General features: G+C 36.9%; 1 protein-coding gene across 7 annotated transcripts in view; it reads left to right on the forward strand.

Moving 5' to 3' along the window:
• The window catches only part of SETD2 (SET domain containing 2, histone lysine methyltransferase), a 125,187-nt gene that overhangs the window by 86,253 nt on the left and 21,123 nt on the right, over positions 1-17,811 (forward strand). For 4 of the 7 annotated variants that reach the window (XR_005374956.1, XR_005374957.1, XM_038566630.1 and 1 more), the window contains exons 14-17: positions 1,118-1,301; positions 7,187-7,856; positions 14,445-14,579; positions 16,801-16,940. Coding sequence is in view for 3 of the 7 variants with exons in the window: in XM_038566630.1 (XP_038422558.1) it covers positions 1,118-1,301; positions 7,187-7,856; positions 14,445-14,579; positions 16,801-16,940 (1,129 nt within the window). In the remaining 4 variants the exon portion in view is untranslated. Of the gene's footprint in view, positions 1-1,117; positions 1,302-7,186; positions 7,857-14,444; positions 14,580-16,800; positions 16,941-17,811 lie in introns of those variants that run through there. The other 3 variants (XR_005374958.1, XR_005374959.1, XM_038566632.1) reach the window with 3 other exon arrangements.

Here is a 17,811-nt window from a genome sequence, read left to right on the forward strand (position 1 = left end):
AATTGTATAGCATTTTCTACCAGTTTGTGGAATAGATGAGTTCTGTTAGCATCTCACTGACAAATGCTTGGACATGGCCATTGATCAACCATTTTGCAAATAAATGGAGTTTTTGACCTACTAACAGAAGAACACCAAGAATGGCATATGTAAACCTAATCCTGCTACTAGGGAAGAAAACAATTAATAGCATGTTTTTCTGAGGTGAGAAAAAGAAAAAGCCATTGATATTTATCATGAATCTGCTTTGTGCTACGAGAGATATTTTATAAGAAATACTTTCTAGAAGAGAGCAATCTGATTAATCAGGTAGCAGTGCTAACAAACACAAAGCAGCATGTAGTACCAGTTAATTTATGTTGAAATATTCAGTGGTGAGATTTAGACTTCTTAGGGAGATGAGAAAGTAGGAGGTGTGGTCATTGAAAAGTGATACCTAACACAGCTTTTGGGAGCAGTGACAATGGAATTGGGTGAGGACCAGTCTAAGTAAAGAGGCTGAATAGAAAAAGTTAATAGTATTATCTTTCAGTAGGAAGATGGCATTCTTTTTTTTTTTTTTTTTTTTTTTAAGATGGAGCTCTCTGGCTTTAATAACTTCCTGAATTATTACCTATTATCATCTGTGTTTGAAATATTTTCCTTTTGAAATGATAGTTCTTAAAATATTGTCTAATTCCTCCCCCCACCTTTTTTAAATTAAAGAGACTGTTTCCCTTTGAGATTTTTAAGCTTAGCATGCCATGTTGCTCTTCTATAAATTGTAAATATACAGAGTTACAGGGGCAATAGAAGGCTTTTATATTTTGAACTGCAAGCAGACTGCCTTGTTAAAGGTAATGGGAATATTTTGCGTGTGTTCCATAGAACTTGTTAGAAGCATTGAAGGCTTGACAGTTGGTTGGGAAAGGTGGAAAAGAGAATTCATGGCAGAGACTTTCAGGAAGTAGAGTGCACATACACATAAAACCTTGTGTCTCATCCAAATTCAGGATGGGTCTATGAGGGAGGAGTCCATAGATCCATTTGTTGGAAAGAAATTGTATTATACAGTTGACGTGCTATCATGATGGAGAAGAGTCTGCCAAGTAAATTTTTAAAAACCCTTTTCCCTTAGTAACTGAACGAGGAAGGGATGCTGTTGGCTTCAGAGATCAAACAGCTGCCCCAAAGACTCCTAACAGGTCAAGAGAGAGAGACCCAGACAAGCAAACTCAAAATAAAGAGAAAAGGAAACGAAGGGGCTCTCTCTCACCACCTTCTTCTGCCTATGAGAGGGGAACAAAAAGGCCAGATGACAGGTAAGTGGCCTGTGTGAGTTATCTCTTTTCTGAGCCAATCAGAAAGTTCCCAAGTCAATTATTCTGATTTTGGACACCAAAGGGTTTTCGAGTAAATATATTCTCTTGATGAATGAGTATAAAGTTTTACTGATAAATATTGAGATAGAATCTCTTTCGACAGTGAAGACTAGGGGATTTTTAGTACTTGAATGTTTTCTACTTGATAACATTTAAATACTATTTGAGGAGCCAAAGGTATGTTCTTTAAAGGGGAGTAGAGGTTGGTGGGAGACAACTCTTCAAAGATAATGGTAACTCTTCTAAAGCCAGTACGTTGTTTTCTAGTGAATCTTGTGCCACACCAGTCAAAATGCTGATTGATTCCTGTGTCAGAGGCTGTCTTTGTCAGTGCTTGTAGAAAAATAAGCCACTTGATCACCCACTGGGGACTAGAAAACATTCATCCAGAGAAGTTCTTTTAACATTATTTTTGAGGGCGCCTGGGTGGCTTATTCGATTAAGTGTCTACCTTCAGCTCAGATCATGGTTCTAGGGTCCTGGGATCAAGTCCTATGTCAGGCTCCCTGCTTTTCCCTCTGTGACTCCCCCTGCTCATGTGCTCCCTCTCTCGCTCTCAAAAAAAATCTTTAAAAAATTGAAGTTAAATTCTTTTTTTGAAAAAAATGAAATGTGGCACTCATATAATGGAGTTATCAGAATTTTTTATTTGGAGTTGTCAGGGTTTATAATAGTAAATTCTTTGTGATTTTAAATTGTATTACCCTAATTGCTAAATAGATTATTTAATAATCTTGTCATTTTTTATTGGCCAGTTCTGTTTTCTCTTCTGTGAAGTGTCTTTTTATATGTGCTGTTCATTTAGTATTTATTTTTTAGGGATTCTTTATATTCTAAATATAATTCTGCTTGGGCAGTATTTTTTGCAAGTATCTTTTCCCAGTTTGTGACTTGTATTTTGACTCTTCTGTGTCTTTTGATATACAGAATTTATTAATTACGGTGTAATTGAATATATCACATGCATGGTATATTTCCTCATGGTTAGTGCTGTTTTAAGAAAGTCTTCCCTATCCTTGAGGTGATGATACTTATTTTTTCCTTGTCCTTAATTTATTGGGACTTAATTTTTGTTTGTGTTGTGAGATAGAGATATGGTTTCATTTTTTTTTTTTTTCTGAGTGAATACCCAGTTGTCTGCACCATTTACTTGAAAATGCATCCTTTCTCCTTGATCTGCAGTACCATCTCCAGTAAGTTTTCATATGTGGGAGGATCTGTTTTGGGGCTCATAATGTGACTATAGCTTATATTAAGTCTTGATATAGCAAGTAGGGCAAACCCCTACTTAGTCTTCTAGGATGTCCTCTCTTTTCTCAGACTTGTTCTCCTTAGGATCTGCTTGTTAGGTTTCTCCCACTCCCTCCACCTGCCTGCCCCAAGATGATTCTGAGGAGACTTGACATCCTTACAGTGTTGAGTATTCCTGTTCCTATGTTCAAATTGAGTATTCAGATATTCTCTAATTAGGTTTTTATATTTTATATAAAATATATATTTATATATAAATATATATAAAATATTATATTTTAAATAGAGATTAAGTTTTTCATTATCTCCTTGTTTATAGTTTCCTCCAGAAAGACATTGGTATCTTGATATATTCATTTCTGAAAGCCTTAATTTTTGTTAAATTTTCAGCTTGTTGCTGGTGTGTAGATATGCAGTTGACTTTTGTATATTGATCTCGTGTTCGGTGACCATACAGAACCCTTCACTGATACTTCAGAAGTATAAGGAGTTTTGCCCTTTATCTTTTATTCTTTGTCAGTAGTCCACATCATGTAAATTTTTGTTTTTCCTTCCTTTCTAATCCTTTTGCCTTAGTCTTGCTATTTTGCTAGCAGTACCTAGCAGTTCCTTCAGTACAAATCACAGAATAACAGTTTTTTATTTTGGAAATTGATTTCTGGTCATGTTTTATTTTCTCCTTTTTTTGGGCTTATTATACATTGTTTTACATTTTTAATTAGAATAGTTGGCATATTTAGCTCATTAATTTTTAACATTTTTCCCTTCAAAGGAAAGTGTGTAAGGATTTAAATTTCTCGATAAGTACTATTTGAACTAGTGCAGTTTTATCATAATCTGGTTCTAAATACTATTATGGTTTCATTAAATTTCTTATACCAGTTCTTAGAATTTTATTGAGACTTTCTTTAGAGTCTATTTCATTTGATGTTAGTAGAAGTACGCTATTTTCCTGTTGGTGGGATTTAACCAATATGTATTTTTTCCTTCCTTTTACTTTCAACTTTTCTGCATCTGATAAATAGCTCATAGCTGATTGATTTTTAAAAATTCTTTGTGGCATTTCTTTAACTGGTTGTTTCACTTTAATAAAATCTAAAGCCTATCAATATCCTGAACAGCATAGGTACTTTAGGATACTTTAATCATTCAGCCTTCCCAATTTATATGCTGTTACTGTCCAGGATTATAATTTCTTGTTGCTCCTTCTTACCCATCAGTTACTGTCAATTTTTTATATGTACACAAACTGACTTACAAATTTGTTTACATTTATCAGTTTCTTTGTTCTTCTTTCTCAGACCTTCCTTTAAAAGATTTCATTTGGTGACGTTTTGTTCATCTTATTTTTCAGTTTTTATCTAAAAAATCTTTTTTTTGTTTGCGTTGCTCACCCTTAGTTTTATTTTTTTTATTTTTTATTTTTTTAAAGATTTTATTTATTTATTCATGAGCAACACAGAGAGAGAGACAGAGAGAGAGGCAGAGACACAAGCACGCTCCATGCAGGGAGCCCGATGTGGGACTCGATCTCGGGTCTCCAGGATCACGCCCCGGGCTGCAAGCGGCGCCAAACCGCTGTGCCACCGGGGCTGCCCTCACCCTCAGTTTTAAAAATCAGTTTTATTTAATCAATAGATATAAATTACTTACAGAAATAGTCCATTTTAAGTATATAATTCAATGTGTTTTGTCAAATGCATGCAGTTAAGTAACCACCACCACAGTCATGATATATGTATAGTTCTGTCATCTCAGAAAATTCTCTTGAGCTCTTTGTAGGTGGTCCCTTTCTTTTACTACCCCTAGTTCCTGGCAGTCAGCCTCTGCTCTGCTTTCTGACCCTCTGATTTTGTCTTTTCCAGAATGCTATGTAGATAGATAGATATCTATATGGCATCGTACTCTAGATAGGATTTGATGTGTCTTTCACTTAGCAGATTGCATTTGAGAGCCATTCATGGTATTATGTGTCCCCATAGTTCCTCTTTATTATTGAGTCCATTGGATAGGTATACCAGAGTTTGTTTATGGATTCATTAGTTGATAGGCATTTGGATTGTTTCCAGGTAACTGCTGCAACTTGTAAGACTTGTATGTGTATGAGTCTTTTTTTTTTTTTTTCTTTAAGATTTTATTTATTTATTCATGAGAAACACAGAGAGAAAGGCTGAGACACAGGCAGAGAGAGAAGCAGGCTCCATGCAGGGAGCCTGATGTGGGACTCGATCCTGGGTCTTCAGGATCACACCCTGGGCTGAAGGCAGGTGCCAAACCGCTGAGCCACCCAGGCATCCTGGCATGAGTCTTTATGTGAACGTGAACTCTCATTCTTAAAAGGAAGGTTTGCTGAATTTACAAGTTTTTCTGAACACTTTGAAGCTGTTATTCTTCTGACTTCCCTTATTGCTTTTGTGAAATTTCTTGGTCCAGTTGTCATTCTTTAAGTAATCTAGCTTTTTTTCTCTTGGTCTGCTTTTAGATGTTCTCTTCGTATTTCGGTGTTCTGTAGTATCCCTACCCTATGTTTATATGAGGATTTCTTTTTCGTTGATTGAAATTCGTTGGGCTTTTTGAATTTGAGGATCATCTTCTCTGGTACTAATTCTCTTCAGAGCTGATCTCTTGCTTAACCATACCATGGATCTTAGGGACTTTGAATTGAATATTGGATTATTTCTTGGTTTATAACACTTATCATTTCTGTGCATCAACCTCTCCGTATGATACAATGCTTTTGTGCTGTGATTTTAGCCATCATATAAATCTAGCTAAGCCATTTCTTTCTATACTATCCCTTGTCTTCACTACTTGAGATGACACTACTTGAGATGTCTTCACTACTTGAGATGACACTACCTTGCATCCTGTCTTCAATATACCCTGGCCTTTTAAAAAATAGCATTTTATGTCATCTAATATATATTTTAGAATAATATATTAGTTTTTAACTTTATGAAAAAGGCTGCTCTTTTGCATTTAATCTGAGGGTACTTTGTTTTCACTTGATATTGTTAAGATTTATCCACAATTGTATGTGTCAGTTTATTCGTTTTCATGGCTGTGTGTAACATTTGTTGTAAAGCTTTTTCTAATAAGTGTAGTGCTATTATCTAATTATGATGTACATATGCAGCAGAGTCTCTTGGGCATTGGAGTAGAATTGTTGGATTGTCAGATATGTGCATGCTCAATTTTATATGATAATTGAGTTTTAATTTCCATTCTTTTTCCTTTCTAGGTGTTTCATGGGGTTCTTTTTCAAATCTACCTGGTTGTTTTTTATGGTCCCATTCCTTAGTGATATTTTTAATAGCCTCTTTTATTTTTTTTAAACATACTAAATGTTTCTTGTAGTCTGTATTAGACAGTTCCAGTACCAGTAGTTTTTGTGGGTTTCTTCCTCTCATTTGTTTATATGTATACATGTATAATTTTATTTTCTAAATTTTTTTTTAATTTTTATTTATTTATGATAGTCACAGAGAGAGAGAGAGAGAGAGAGAGAGAGAGAGGCAGAGACACAGGCAGAGGGAGAAGCAGGCTCCATGCACCAGGAGCCCGACATGGGATTCGATCCCGGGTCTCCAGGATCGCGCCCTGGGCCAAAGGCAGGCGCCAAACCGCTGCACCACCCAGGGATCCCTATAATTTTATTTTCTGATGAACTCATCATGCTCCTTAAAATTTGATCTGTGGGAATTCCCTGAAGCTTGGATTTAAGATGTTTTGTTCTATAGACTGTTTGCATTTGTTTTTGCCAGGCAACTAAGGATACTACCATCCCATTAACACTTTAAGGGAAATTTTCAGCTTAAGAGTTTTTTAGACCATATGTTTTTTGTAGTTTGGATAAATGTTATGTTGTTGTCTGAAGCTGTTCTTAGATATTTCTTTGCAATGAGACTTCTTGAAATTAGTTGTCATTTTAAAATTTTTGCCAAGAGCACTTTCTCCTAAGTTTGATTCACTCCGTAGAACTTCACAACAGACTCTTTTAAGCCCTCTATTCTTTTCTTGTGAATGCTAGAGCTGATGGATTCCAGTGGGCCTTGTCAAAAGCATCACAGGGCATTAGGCTTAGTAGTAAAATATTATTTTTGGTATTACACAGAGAAGAGGAGGTGAATATAACTCCCCATACTTTTATGTGTGCATTCTCATCCTTCACTTAACTGCCTTCTGTTGAATTTGTCATAAATGTATGTGGTCAGACAGACTCTAATTTTATAGCTTTTATTAGTGTATTTTGTTTTAATTTCAGAATTTGTGGACTTAGAACTGTATAGAAGACTATAAAACTATAAAGAAGAATCTGTTTAGAATATTATACATATCTTTAATTTGAAGTTCTAGAATATGAGAATAAAGATAAAGTTATTATTTTCATCTAAATATTTCCTTGGGATTCTCTTTTATCTGCAAGACTCCTTAAGTAATTTTGACTGATTTTTAACCAATATCAAATTAGAGTTGGTGTGATTAATGACTTAGTATTGAGTGACATAAGATTTATTATTATGTTCTTGATTTAGGGAAGAACATTTGTGATGCTCTTCCTATTTTCTTTCTAGATATGATACACCAACTTCTAAAAAGAAAGTACGAATTAAAGATCGCAATAAACTTTCTACAGAGGAGCGTCGGAAGTTGTTTGAGCAAGAGGTGGCTCAGCGGGAGGCTCAGAAACAACAGCAGCAGATGCAGACCCTGGGAATGACGTCTCCACTGCCCTATGACTCTCTTGGCTACAATGCCCCTCATCACCCCTTCGCTGGCTACCCACCAGGTTATCCCATGCAGGCCTATGTGGATCCCAGCAACCCTAATGCTGGAAAGGTGCTCCTCCCCACACCCAGCATGGACCCCGTGTGTTCTCCTGCTCCTTACGATCATTCTCAACCCTTGGTGGGACATTCTACAGAACCCCTTGCTGCCCCTCCACCTGTGCCAGTGGTGCCACATGTGGCAGCCCCTGTGGAAGTTTCCAGTTCACAGTATGTGGCCCAAAATGATGGTGTGGTACACCAAGACTCCAGCGTCACTGTCTTGCCAGTGCCAGCCCCAGGCCCAGTCCAAGGACAAAATTATGGTGTTTGGGATTCAAACCAACAGTCTGTCAGTGTCCAGCAGCAGTATTCTCCTGCACAGTCTCAAGCAACCATATATTATCAAGGACAAACTTGTCCAACTGTCTATGGTGTGACATCACCCTATTCACAGACAACTCCACCAATTGTACAGGTAACTAATTTTGGTATCTCTTGTCTGTCTTACAGTCTGTTTATGGGGTGTTAAATCTGATGCAAAGGGGAAGTCCTGCCATTGTTTGCTTTTATATATTAATCAATTGTATATATATTAGCTATCTACTATTGCATAACAGATTACTCCAGAACTTAGCAGCTGAAGACAACTAGCAATTACTATCTCACAATCTTTGTGAGTCAGAAATTCAGAAGCAGGTTGGCTGGTTGGCTGGTTGGCTGGTTTGGGCTCAGAGTCCTTCATGAAATAACAGTCTAGCTGTTAACCAGAGCTGTAGTCATCTGAGGTTAGGCAGAGGATGGAAGAAGATTCACTTTCATCCTCACTCACATGGTTGTTAATTTGGTTTTCTATCATCACATGGACCTCTCAGCAGGACGTCTTACAACATTCCAGCTGACTTCCCCCAAAGCAAGATCAGAGAGGCTTTTGGGTACTCCTTTCCTTTTTGCTTATGGGCAGTGAATAATATACAGTTTATGCTTTTATATCCCTATGATGGGAGAACCCTTTGTCATGGTCATTGAGTCAGGAGAGTGCTTCTCCTTTTCTTCTTAGACCCAGCGTGTATATTATTTTTTTTACCCTCTATATGTTTACCATCACAAGATTTGCCAGAATGTCTCTGATGCACTGAGCCTAAGGATATCACTATGGTAGGAAATAGTAATGTTAAATTTAAAGTTGAGTGTACTGATCTTATTTTTCAAGGTGTATTTTTGTGCTTTTTAATCAAGTTTCTTTTCTGTAGAATATAGCAATACATTTTAAGCTTTAAAAGAACAAAAAAAAGAAGACTGTATAAAGCATCATCCTCACTACATTCCCCATCATCTCTCACATCACTCCTTATCACTCCTTAAAGGTGAATTACTGTGGATGGGGGAGACTCCCAAGGATACTTCCTGCACACATTACTTAGTACTGATCAGTTATGTTATTTCTGTTACTATTTTTGTGATGAAACTGCATCAAAATTTAGTTTGCAAAGCTGTGACAAAGTATCCATGTTTAATTCCTAAAATTTTAACTGTGTGAACTACTTTCATTTTGTATGATCTCTTTATCCACATGATTATATAGTTTATGTATTTATAGTTTTGAAGACTTGAAACTATCCTATGTGTTTCTACTTAACATGATTCTTAACCATTTTTCCAAAGTACTCTGTATTTTTATGTGTGTGTGTACCTACACATTTTAATGGCTATATAATATCCCATTTGCTTATCAAATCATTGCTTACCATTTCCAGGGGATGATAGTCATTTAAAAGTTCTTTTCGTAATTATAAATAGCACTGCACTGAACATCCTTAGATGTGTTTTGTTTTGTTTCATGTTTGGCTTAAAATGAATGTTACAGTGCTAAATTAAGCTAGTAAGAGCATGCGACTCTTGATCTTGGGGTTGTGAGTTCGAGCCCCAAGTTGGGTGTAGAGATTACTTAAAAATCTTAAGAAAGAAAATGGGTGTTATTGGCCATCAAGTATCAATTTTTTAAGTATTGTTTATCTTTTTATATGTTTAATTTTGCCTTCTACAGAATGCTTTTAAGTATCTTTAATTTCCTTTTTTTTTAAACATTTTTAAAAATATTTTATTTATTTATTCATGAGACAGAGAAAGAGAGAGAAGCAGAGCAGAGGGAGTGCAGGCTCCATGCAAAAAGCCCTGATGTGGGACTCAATCCTGGGTCTCCAGGATCAGGCCCTGGGCTAAAGGCGGCGCTAAACTGCTGAGCCACCGGGGCTACCCCTCTTTAATTTCTTAAGATTCTAACTTCTGCTGTCTTGTTGTATTCTTTCTTGGACCAAGCCATTCATTTTGATTTTTTTTTTCCTGAGAATGTGTATCAGATATCAAAACATAGTCTATTTCTGTCCCATTTCTATTCTGAAGTATGTTCTTAACCTAGGTTTTAGAGACAAAGCAACAGCAGTGGAGGATACCTATTAAAGACTTCCCAGAAGAAAGGTCATTGGTCATTTAGCCATCCTTCTAAAATGGGATTTATTTTTTCCATCCCACCAAGAAAAAGATTTCTCTCAGGCTTAGTTACAACCTTAAGACTCAAACGTCACAATTTTGCTTGCTTACAGTTTTCCATTCTGTTCCTACCAAGGAGTCATTTGCTGCTCCCTAATCTATTTTGTGTGTGCTAGAGTGGTAGATAAATGGACTCAGATGGTCCAGACTGTCATTTCTTCTCTGTGAGATTAGTTATCAGAGATGATGCTGGGCTTTGGGTGATGAGAAACGTAGAACATGGTAGTGTGTATGTGTTTTGACTCCCTGTCCATCATTTAATGTATGTCTTGGAGGATGGGCACTTAGTTTATATTCTTTGGTTTTAGTTTTCATATCTATGAAATCAGCTGAATGCCTCAGAGTGGTTGAAGTTTGCATGGATAATGGATACTAATAATGATAGATTTAAAGCACAATGTACCTTGAAGGTTTAATTATATTCAGTTACCTTAGTGATACTGAGAGAGTATGGACATTAGTGGGGTGTGAAATGCTCCTACTCATGGTCCTGTCTCTGGTGTTTGGTCTAAAGATCTGACCTCCAGGATGAGGCCTTGAGGTCTGTGTTCTAGTGTGGTATTGATCGTACCAGAATTGGGCTACTGAGAGTTTGCAAGATACGATAACTTCGACAGTGAAGGTAGTATGTGATGTGATACAATACAGATTAGTGTGTATGTATGCAATATCTTTGACATTTAGAACAGATGTGTGATCAGAAGGCGACTTTCATTTTTTGCACAATTGCTTATTAAACATAAAAGCTCAATTTCATCTGAGACCACGTGATTTATAGTGGTTTTGTGACATTACAAAGTGACCTATTCTTACAAAGTCATACTAAATCACATCTCAAAAAATACAGTGTTAAGGACTATAATTTTTCACATCACAGAGTGAAGTAACTCAGATATAAAGTAATAGTGATTTTTTTCCCCTCTCTAGAAGTGAAGGCAGAATAATTGTTTCCATTCTGTAACATTTTCAACCTTTTTAGATTTCTCTTGTAATTTCCATGAGAAATCTCATTTTAAAGACATTTGTAGACTGGATTTATGTTTGAGAGACTAGCTTTTGTGTAATTTCAGGTCTCTTGAAGGGGAGAGCCAGTCTCCTACAGATTTTCTCCCTGCAGATAGAGAATTTGATCGGCATATGCTGTTTGTTTCACAAATGTGTACATCTTTCATATGAACCTCAGTGGTACTGCAAACCTATTTCCCCTTTTTATTGCTGTTGTTAGTTTTGGCATTGGCATGTGATTATCAGGTGGTTTGGATAGATTCTATAGAACTCTGAAAAATGTTCATTTTCCTCTTCCTTCTTGACAGTCTGAGTTTTGAACACTTTACCTCTAAATGATTATTGCTATATTGGATGACCTTTTTTTTTTTTTTTTTTAAGTCCAGCATGGCTGATACTATTCAGATATTTTTGGTGTTTCCTTTAGAAGCTCTTTCCAGTATGTGTTATTACATTCTTTCCTGATGATCAGTTATTATCCTTTAAATATATGTTTGCATTTTAAAAACAGGTGAAATTTGTCTGGAGTCTCATCTGGTAAATACAGGGAATAATCAAGCTAGATAAAGCCATTTCAGTTCAGAAGTTAACACACAGCATTTGGAGCCAGAGTGTTCAGGCTAAAGAATCTATAGCTTGACTTCACATTAATCAGGTCCTTTAAAGTATCTCCATTGATGAGCCTTACTAACTCTGATCTTGTCAGACAAATTCTCTAGGAGCAAAGTTTCATTGATGGTCAAAAGAATTTTTAACCTCTGAAATAGTAGCATTTTTCTGTGTAGATTTGGGTGCTTAACCTCCTGATCACTCTGGAGATAACACGTTTATCAATTTACTGCCTCTTCAGCCTCCCAGAAACGGTTTTTGTTTGTTTTTTGTTTTTTTAAGATTGATTGATTGATTTGAGAGGAGAGCATGGGTGCACAGGCACATGCACAAGTAGGGGGAGGGGCAAAGGGAGAGAATCCTAAGCAGATTCCCACAGAGCACAGAGCCCAAGGTGGGCTTGATCTCAACACCCATGAGATCATGACCTAAGCTAAAACCAAGAGTCGGACAGACCCTTAACCTACTGAGCCACCCAGGTAACTCCCAGAAACTGTTTTTACTCAGAATCAGATTTACCAGGGCAGCCCTGGGTGGCTCAGCGGTTTAGCGCCGCCTTCAGCCCAGGGTGTGATCCTGGAGACCCGAGATCGAGTCCCGCGTCAGGCTCTCTGCATGGAGTCTGCTTCTCTCTCTGCCTGTGTCTCTGCCTCTCTCTCTCTCTCTCTTTCACTCTCTGTGTGTCTAAATCTTAAAAAAAAAAAAATCAGATTTACCAGCACATATAAAACCCTCTGTGTCAAAGTAATTTGCCTCTTGTATCCATTCTTCAGGGCACTTCCTACTAATTAGGGCCCTTAGAAATTTACTTTGCAAATAATGGGTGATCATACACTAGAACTCAGATATGTTTTGTTTTATGGCTTATTTTTAGCGAAGTTGGAGTTTTGAACTTAAAGAATTATTTATACTTCACCTTTGAGATTATACTTTTAAATTTCTTAAACAGTATTTGATCACCTTTTTTGCTGGTATCCTTTTGTACTGAACTCTGATTCAGTATTATCTGGGTATGCATCAGCATTAAAAAGTCTTTTTGGTTTAACCAGATTTTAGGCTTTGGGACCAGAATTAGGCTGGGAAATATTTGTTTCTACCAAAAAAAAAAAAAAAAAAATTGTTTCTACAAAATCTTTGATGTTGCACCAATTTCCCATCTTATATCCAAATACCTAAAGATGAAAGCATTTCTGTTTTGTGATATTCTGATAATTCTACTTTGACAATTAACATTGAGTCTGGTTTATGATCTATGTAGATTAAGCTGCTCTAGAACACTGAATCAAGTACTGTTGACATTTGAACAATGCAGGCATTAGGGGCACCAGTCCCCCCCTCCCAGTCAAAATTTGCATATGACTTTTAACTCTTTCAGAACTTAACTACTGTTGAGTGAAAACCTTACCAATAACATAAATAACATAAATGGTTGATTAACACATATTTTGTGTGTTACATGTATTATGTTCTATATTCTTATAGTAAAGTAAGCTAGAGAAAAATAACATTAAGAAAATCATAAGGAAAATACATTTATAGGGGCACCTGCATGGCCCAGTCACTGGGGATCTGCCTTTGGCTCTGTTCGTGTTCCCAGGGTCTTTGCTCATTGGAGATCCCGCTTTTTCCTCTCCCTCCACCACTCCCTGTGCTCTGTCTCTGTCAAATAAATGAATATAATCTTTAAAAAAGAGAAAATACATTTACAAGTACTATACTCTTGAAAATCCATGTTATAAGTGGCCCCATGCAGTTCAAATCCATCTTGTTCAAGGGTCAGCTCTGTTGTATTCTTCCTCTTTTTCTCTGTGCCCTTTCAGTACTTACTCATCCAGAAATCTCTTGTTAGCTTCATTGGCCTCTTCAGACTCCTTGGTTTTTTACTGGTATCATTTGAAATGATTGTATTTTCTGTTTGGGGGTATTTATCTATATATGCCTCTGAAGTTGTTTTATGTGGTAGAGTCTCAGTCTGTAGAATCAAAATCTGTCGTTAAGTACAGGATATCTGTTTTTCATCTCTTGGTAGTCATCATCTCTTAAGATGACAGAGCTGTTTTGGGGGCTTGTTGTTACCTTTTTTAAAAGCAGTTTTTCTGTCGATGAGAACTAATTCCAGAGTTGCGGCCATGGCATTTACTTTCTTAGATAACTCCAGGTGTGGGAGATACCCACCTCTGATGTTGACCAGGACTAAATGAGACAATGTATGCGAAAGGATTTTCTAAGCTCCATAAAGCACAGTATATGAATCCATGTGTGGTAAGAATTTTGGATGAAATGAATTCTGCTCTCTTCTTTGGAAGGAGTTGTATTATTGAAGACTACAAAATGCTACCCAAAAAAAAGTTTAAAATTTGATCCCTATCTTACTTCCTCTGCTACAAATCCCTCACTCTCTTTGATATTTTCTGGTCAGAACAACCTGGTAGTTTTTAGGAGTTGGTAGTAAAAAGGCTCTCTGCAAAGAGCCCTAGGGAGCGGTCTCCTGGATATCCTAAGTCCTGCACTCCAGTTGGTACTATAGCCTCGGACAGCTCTTAGGAACTGAACCCCCCACTGCCCCCTAATTTTTATCTGTTTTTTTTTTTAATAATAAAAACAAAGTAAATAAATGACTAGGGAATTATTTTAAAAAATAAACTTCTGTGTTTGCAACAAAATTTACCCCAAAGATACAAATGCAATGAAACGCCGGGACACCTGCACCCCGATGCTATAAATAGCAGCAATGGCCACGATAGCCAAATTGTGGAATTTAAACATTTGTATGCAAATATTCTTTACTGAAAGTTTTTAAAAATTAGTGTATTCCAATAAGATCGTGCCAACTTTGAAGTCAATTACTGTTATATTAGAGCTAGAAAATCTAAATTGTGGATTTTTTCATTTTATCTTTTAGAGTTATGCCCAGCCAAGTCTCCAGTACATCCAGGGACAACAGATTTTCACAGCTCATCCACAAGGAGTGGTGGTCCAGCCAGCCACGGCCGTGACGACAATAGTCGCGCCAGGGCAGCCTCAGCCCTTACAGCCAGTAAGAAATTTCCGTTAAAATGTTCATTGGCTGTGTATCTCATCTTTAGAAGGTTACTTTTGGTTTTGGGCTTTTTTTTTTTTCCACTTTGTTTTTTAACTTTTGTAGTCCTTAGTTTCAGTCAAGTGCATATGTCCCTGAGGAAGCATTACTCACCCATTTTAAAAAAAATTATGAAATTTACAGCAGTGTTGATAGGTATTTTGCACCTGGTATCCTTTTTATTTATAATTTCAACTAACTGATCTTGTATTTTTATACTTTGCTATGAATTTCTAACGTAACAATTTTCTCAGTAGCTGTTTTTATCTTATGGAGCACTAGAACATGATCCTACACTAGACGTCACGGACTAGGGGTATAGAACGACATACATCACTCACTATACGTGTACAGTGTGTAATGTGAGAAACCTTGGTATTCTGGCACATATGAAGAAGGATGTGGTACAGTCTTGATGAAGTGGGAAATAGGAGGCTGGCATTGGAAGCAGCTGAGCTTCCGAGCAGAATAACTTCCACATTAGCACTTTGGAACTCTGACAGTTCTGGAGAAGGCTCCTGCAGCAATCCATTGGGTGATGGCGGCTTTAGACAGGTAGGACAGTTAGTGGAGATGCGGTGTAAAGACAGCACTGAAATAGTTGGGGGCTAAAACCTTATACACTTTCAGCAGATATTTGAGGGCTTGCTGTGAGTTAGGCCCTTCTAGGAATTCTCAGTACAAACATAAGCTTCCATTCCTATCCTTAGAAGCTGACATTCCACTAAGAGAGTTGAGAATCACAGTGAATAATACTAAGAGTAGAGATTAGTGTCACAAAAGGTGCAGGCATGGAAAGAATCATTCCCAAGTATGGGAAGGATTAGTAATCTAGTAAGTTCTGAATGGTTTGAAGTATTCTAAAGTGACACAGAAGCTTAGGGAAAAGAGGTCACTTTATAGGCTAGAGGACTACAGGAATGAAGTGGAACTGAAGCAGGACACCAAAAGCAGCTACATGAAACAGGGATTAGTGGTATACACAAAGCAGTGATGCTCAAAGGCCTGTGTTTGCTTGAAAGTGGTCACATTTTATCTGAGCCTAGGATCTCGGGTTCCTCTTTGACTGCCCAAGCAAAATTTAGTAAAGCTGAAAAAATTATTCTATGTTAACTGGCTTACATAGAATGAGCAGTTAAGGGCATATATTCTTATAGCAATCAATTAATAGTCTGCTAGAGCTACTATTACAAAATACCACAAACCCAGTAGCTTACACAACAATTTATTTTCTCACCATTCTAGAGACTGGAAGTCTGTAAGATCAAGGTGTTGGCAGACTTTGTGTCTCCTGAGGCCTCTCCTTGGCCTTGCAAATGACTTCCTTCTCACTGTGAAGAACATGGCTTTTTCTCTGCCCATGTTCCCTAATGTCTCTTCCTCTTATGAGGGTATCAGTTCTGTTGAGTTATGACCTCATTTAACTTTAATTCCCTCTTTAAAGATGCTCTCTTCAAATGGTCACATTGGGAGTTAGTGCTCCAACATATGAATTTGGGGGAAACAATTCAGTCCCTAACAGTGATTGTAAAGTTTTTAAGCTTTTTGAAATGTGACATTAAATTTAAAAAATATAAATATCAAGTTTCAAACATACAGAAAAATAGATAGTGAATAAATGTTAATATTCTGTCATACTTGCTTTTCAGATTTTTTTCTTAAAAATCTAAAGCTAATTCAGCTAATCAGTATCCTGAAGTTGGTATATGCCATTTAGCTTTGTTTTCTTGTTGTTGTTGTTTTTTAAGGTTTTATTTATTTATAGGTATAGGCAGAGGGAGAAGGAGGCTCCCTGCGGGGATCTTGATGTGGGATTCAATCCCAGGATTCCAGGATCACAAGCTGACAAAGCAACCACTGAGCCACCAAGGTGCCCCTAGCTTTGGTTTTATTAAGGTTGAAAGATACTGTGCTAGGTAGTGAGCTGCTGAATATTTTTCAGTGTGATCTCTTGGATGGTGAACATGGAGCCAACTGTCAATTTTCTGATAGGTCCCTATAGCTCTTCATATATGCCACCTCTGGTCATTTCCCAGATTGGACATTTGCTTTATCTTTTTTTTTTTTTTTTTTAAAGAAGAGATGGATGTATGTTTTTACATATTGCTTAAGTAGGCTACTTTGTCCTCTTCAGCTAGATTAGAAGTCACTGAACAAGAATTTGTGTGTTTCTTTTTAGCCTGAAATGGTAGTGACAAATAATCTTCTGGATCTGCCACCCCCTTCTCCTCCCAAACCAAAAACCATTGTCTTACCTCCCAACTGGAAGACAGCCCGAGATCCAGAAGGGAAGATTTATTACTACCATGTGATCACAAGGTAAGAAGGGCTGTGTGGGCATCCTAAGTCAGCTTTCAGTTGGTCAAAGAAGCTGCCATCATAAGGGGAGATTTCTGAATATTGGCTTGGTGTCACTGGCTGTTGTTCACTGTGCTTGAGGGCTGCTAGATTTCTAGAATCACATCTTAAATGTTATGTCATACCTTAGATTTTAGTCCTTTTTAGATAGATATATTTTGGTGTATTTTTAATCTGTAAGACTCTTTGGAGAAAACTAGAATTTAAAAAGATAATGACTTCCATCTAACATTGTGTAGGTATCAGAGGTCATGAACAAACCTCTTCTGTACAAGCCCGGATATAATAAATATTTTAGGCTTTGCCAGCCAAACAGTCTCTATTACAGTTACTAAATTCTGCCACTGTTGTGCAAACAATCCATAGACCATACATAAATGAATGGTCATGTCTTTTTCCAATAAAACTTGATTTACAAAATAGGCAGTAGGCCAGATTTGGTCTATGAGCCATGGTTTGATGACCCCTATTATATGTAAGAAGCCCAATTTATCTTTTACTTAGAAGTTTAAAAAATACATATATCTTTTAGATGGATGACTTTATGTGAGTATATGTGCTTTCTCTCTGTGTCTGCGTGCGTGTGCATGCGTGTACTCATCGGTGTATAATCTTACGTGAGTTGTTGGGGTACATGTTTTATAATCTTGTTACCAATCTCTATAGAACTTTATCAGTTAATATAGAACTACAATATTTTTAGTTCGTACTTATATTGTTTCTGGGGTCAACAAACTATGCCTATAGGTCCTTGTATTTGTAAATAAAGTTTTTGGGGGAACACAGCCACCCCTGTTTATTTAGAAGTTGTTTGTGGCTGCTTTCACACCAT

This window comes from Canis lupus, chromosome 20 (genome assembly GCF_011100685.1).
Source record: "Canis lupus familiaris isolate Mischka breed German Shepherd chromosome 20, alternate assembly UU_Cfam_GSD_1.0, whole genome shotgun sequence".
NCBI lineage: Eukaryota > Metazoa > Chordata > Mammalia > Carnivora > Canidae > Canis > Canis lupus.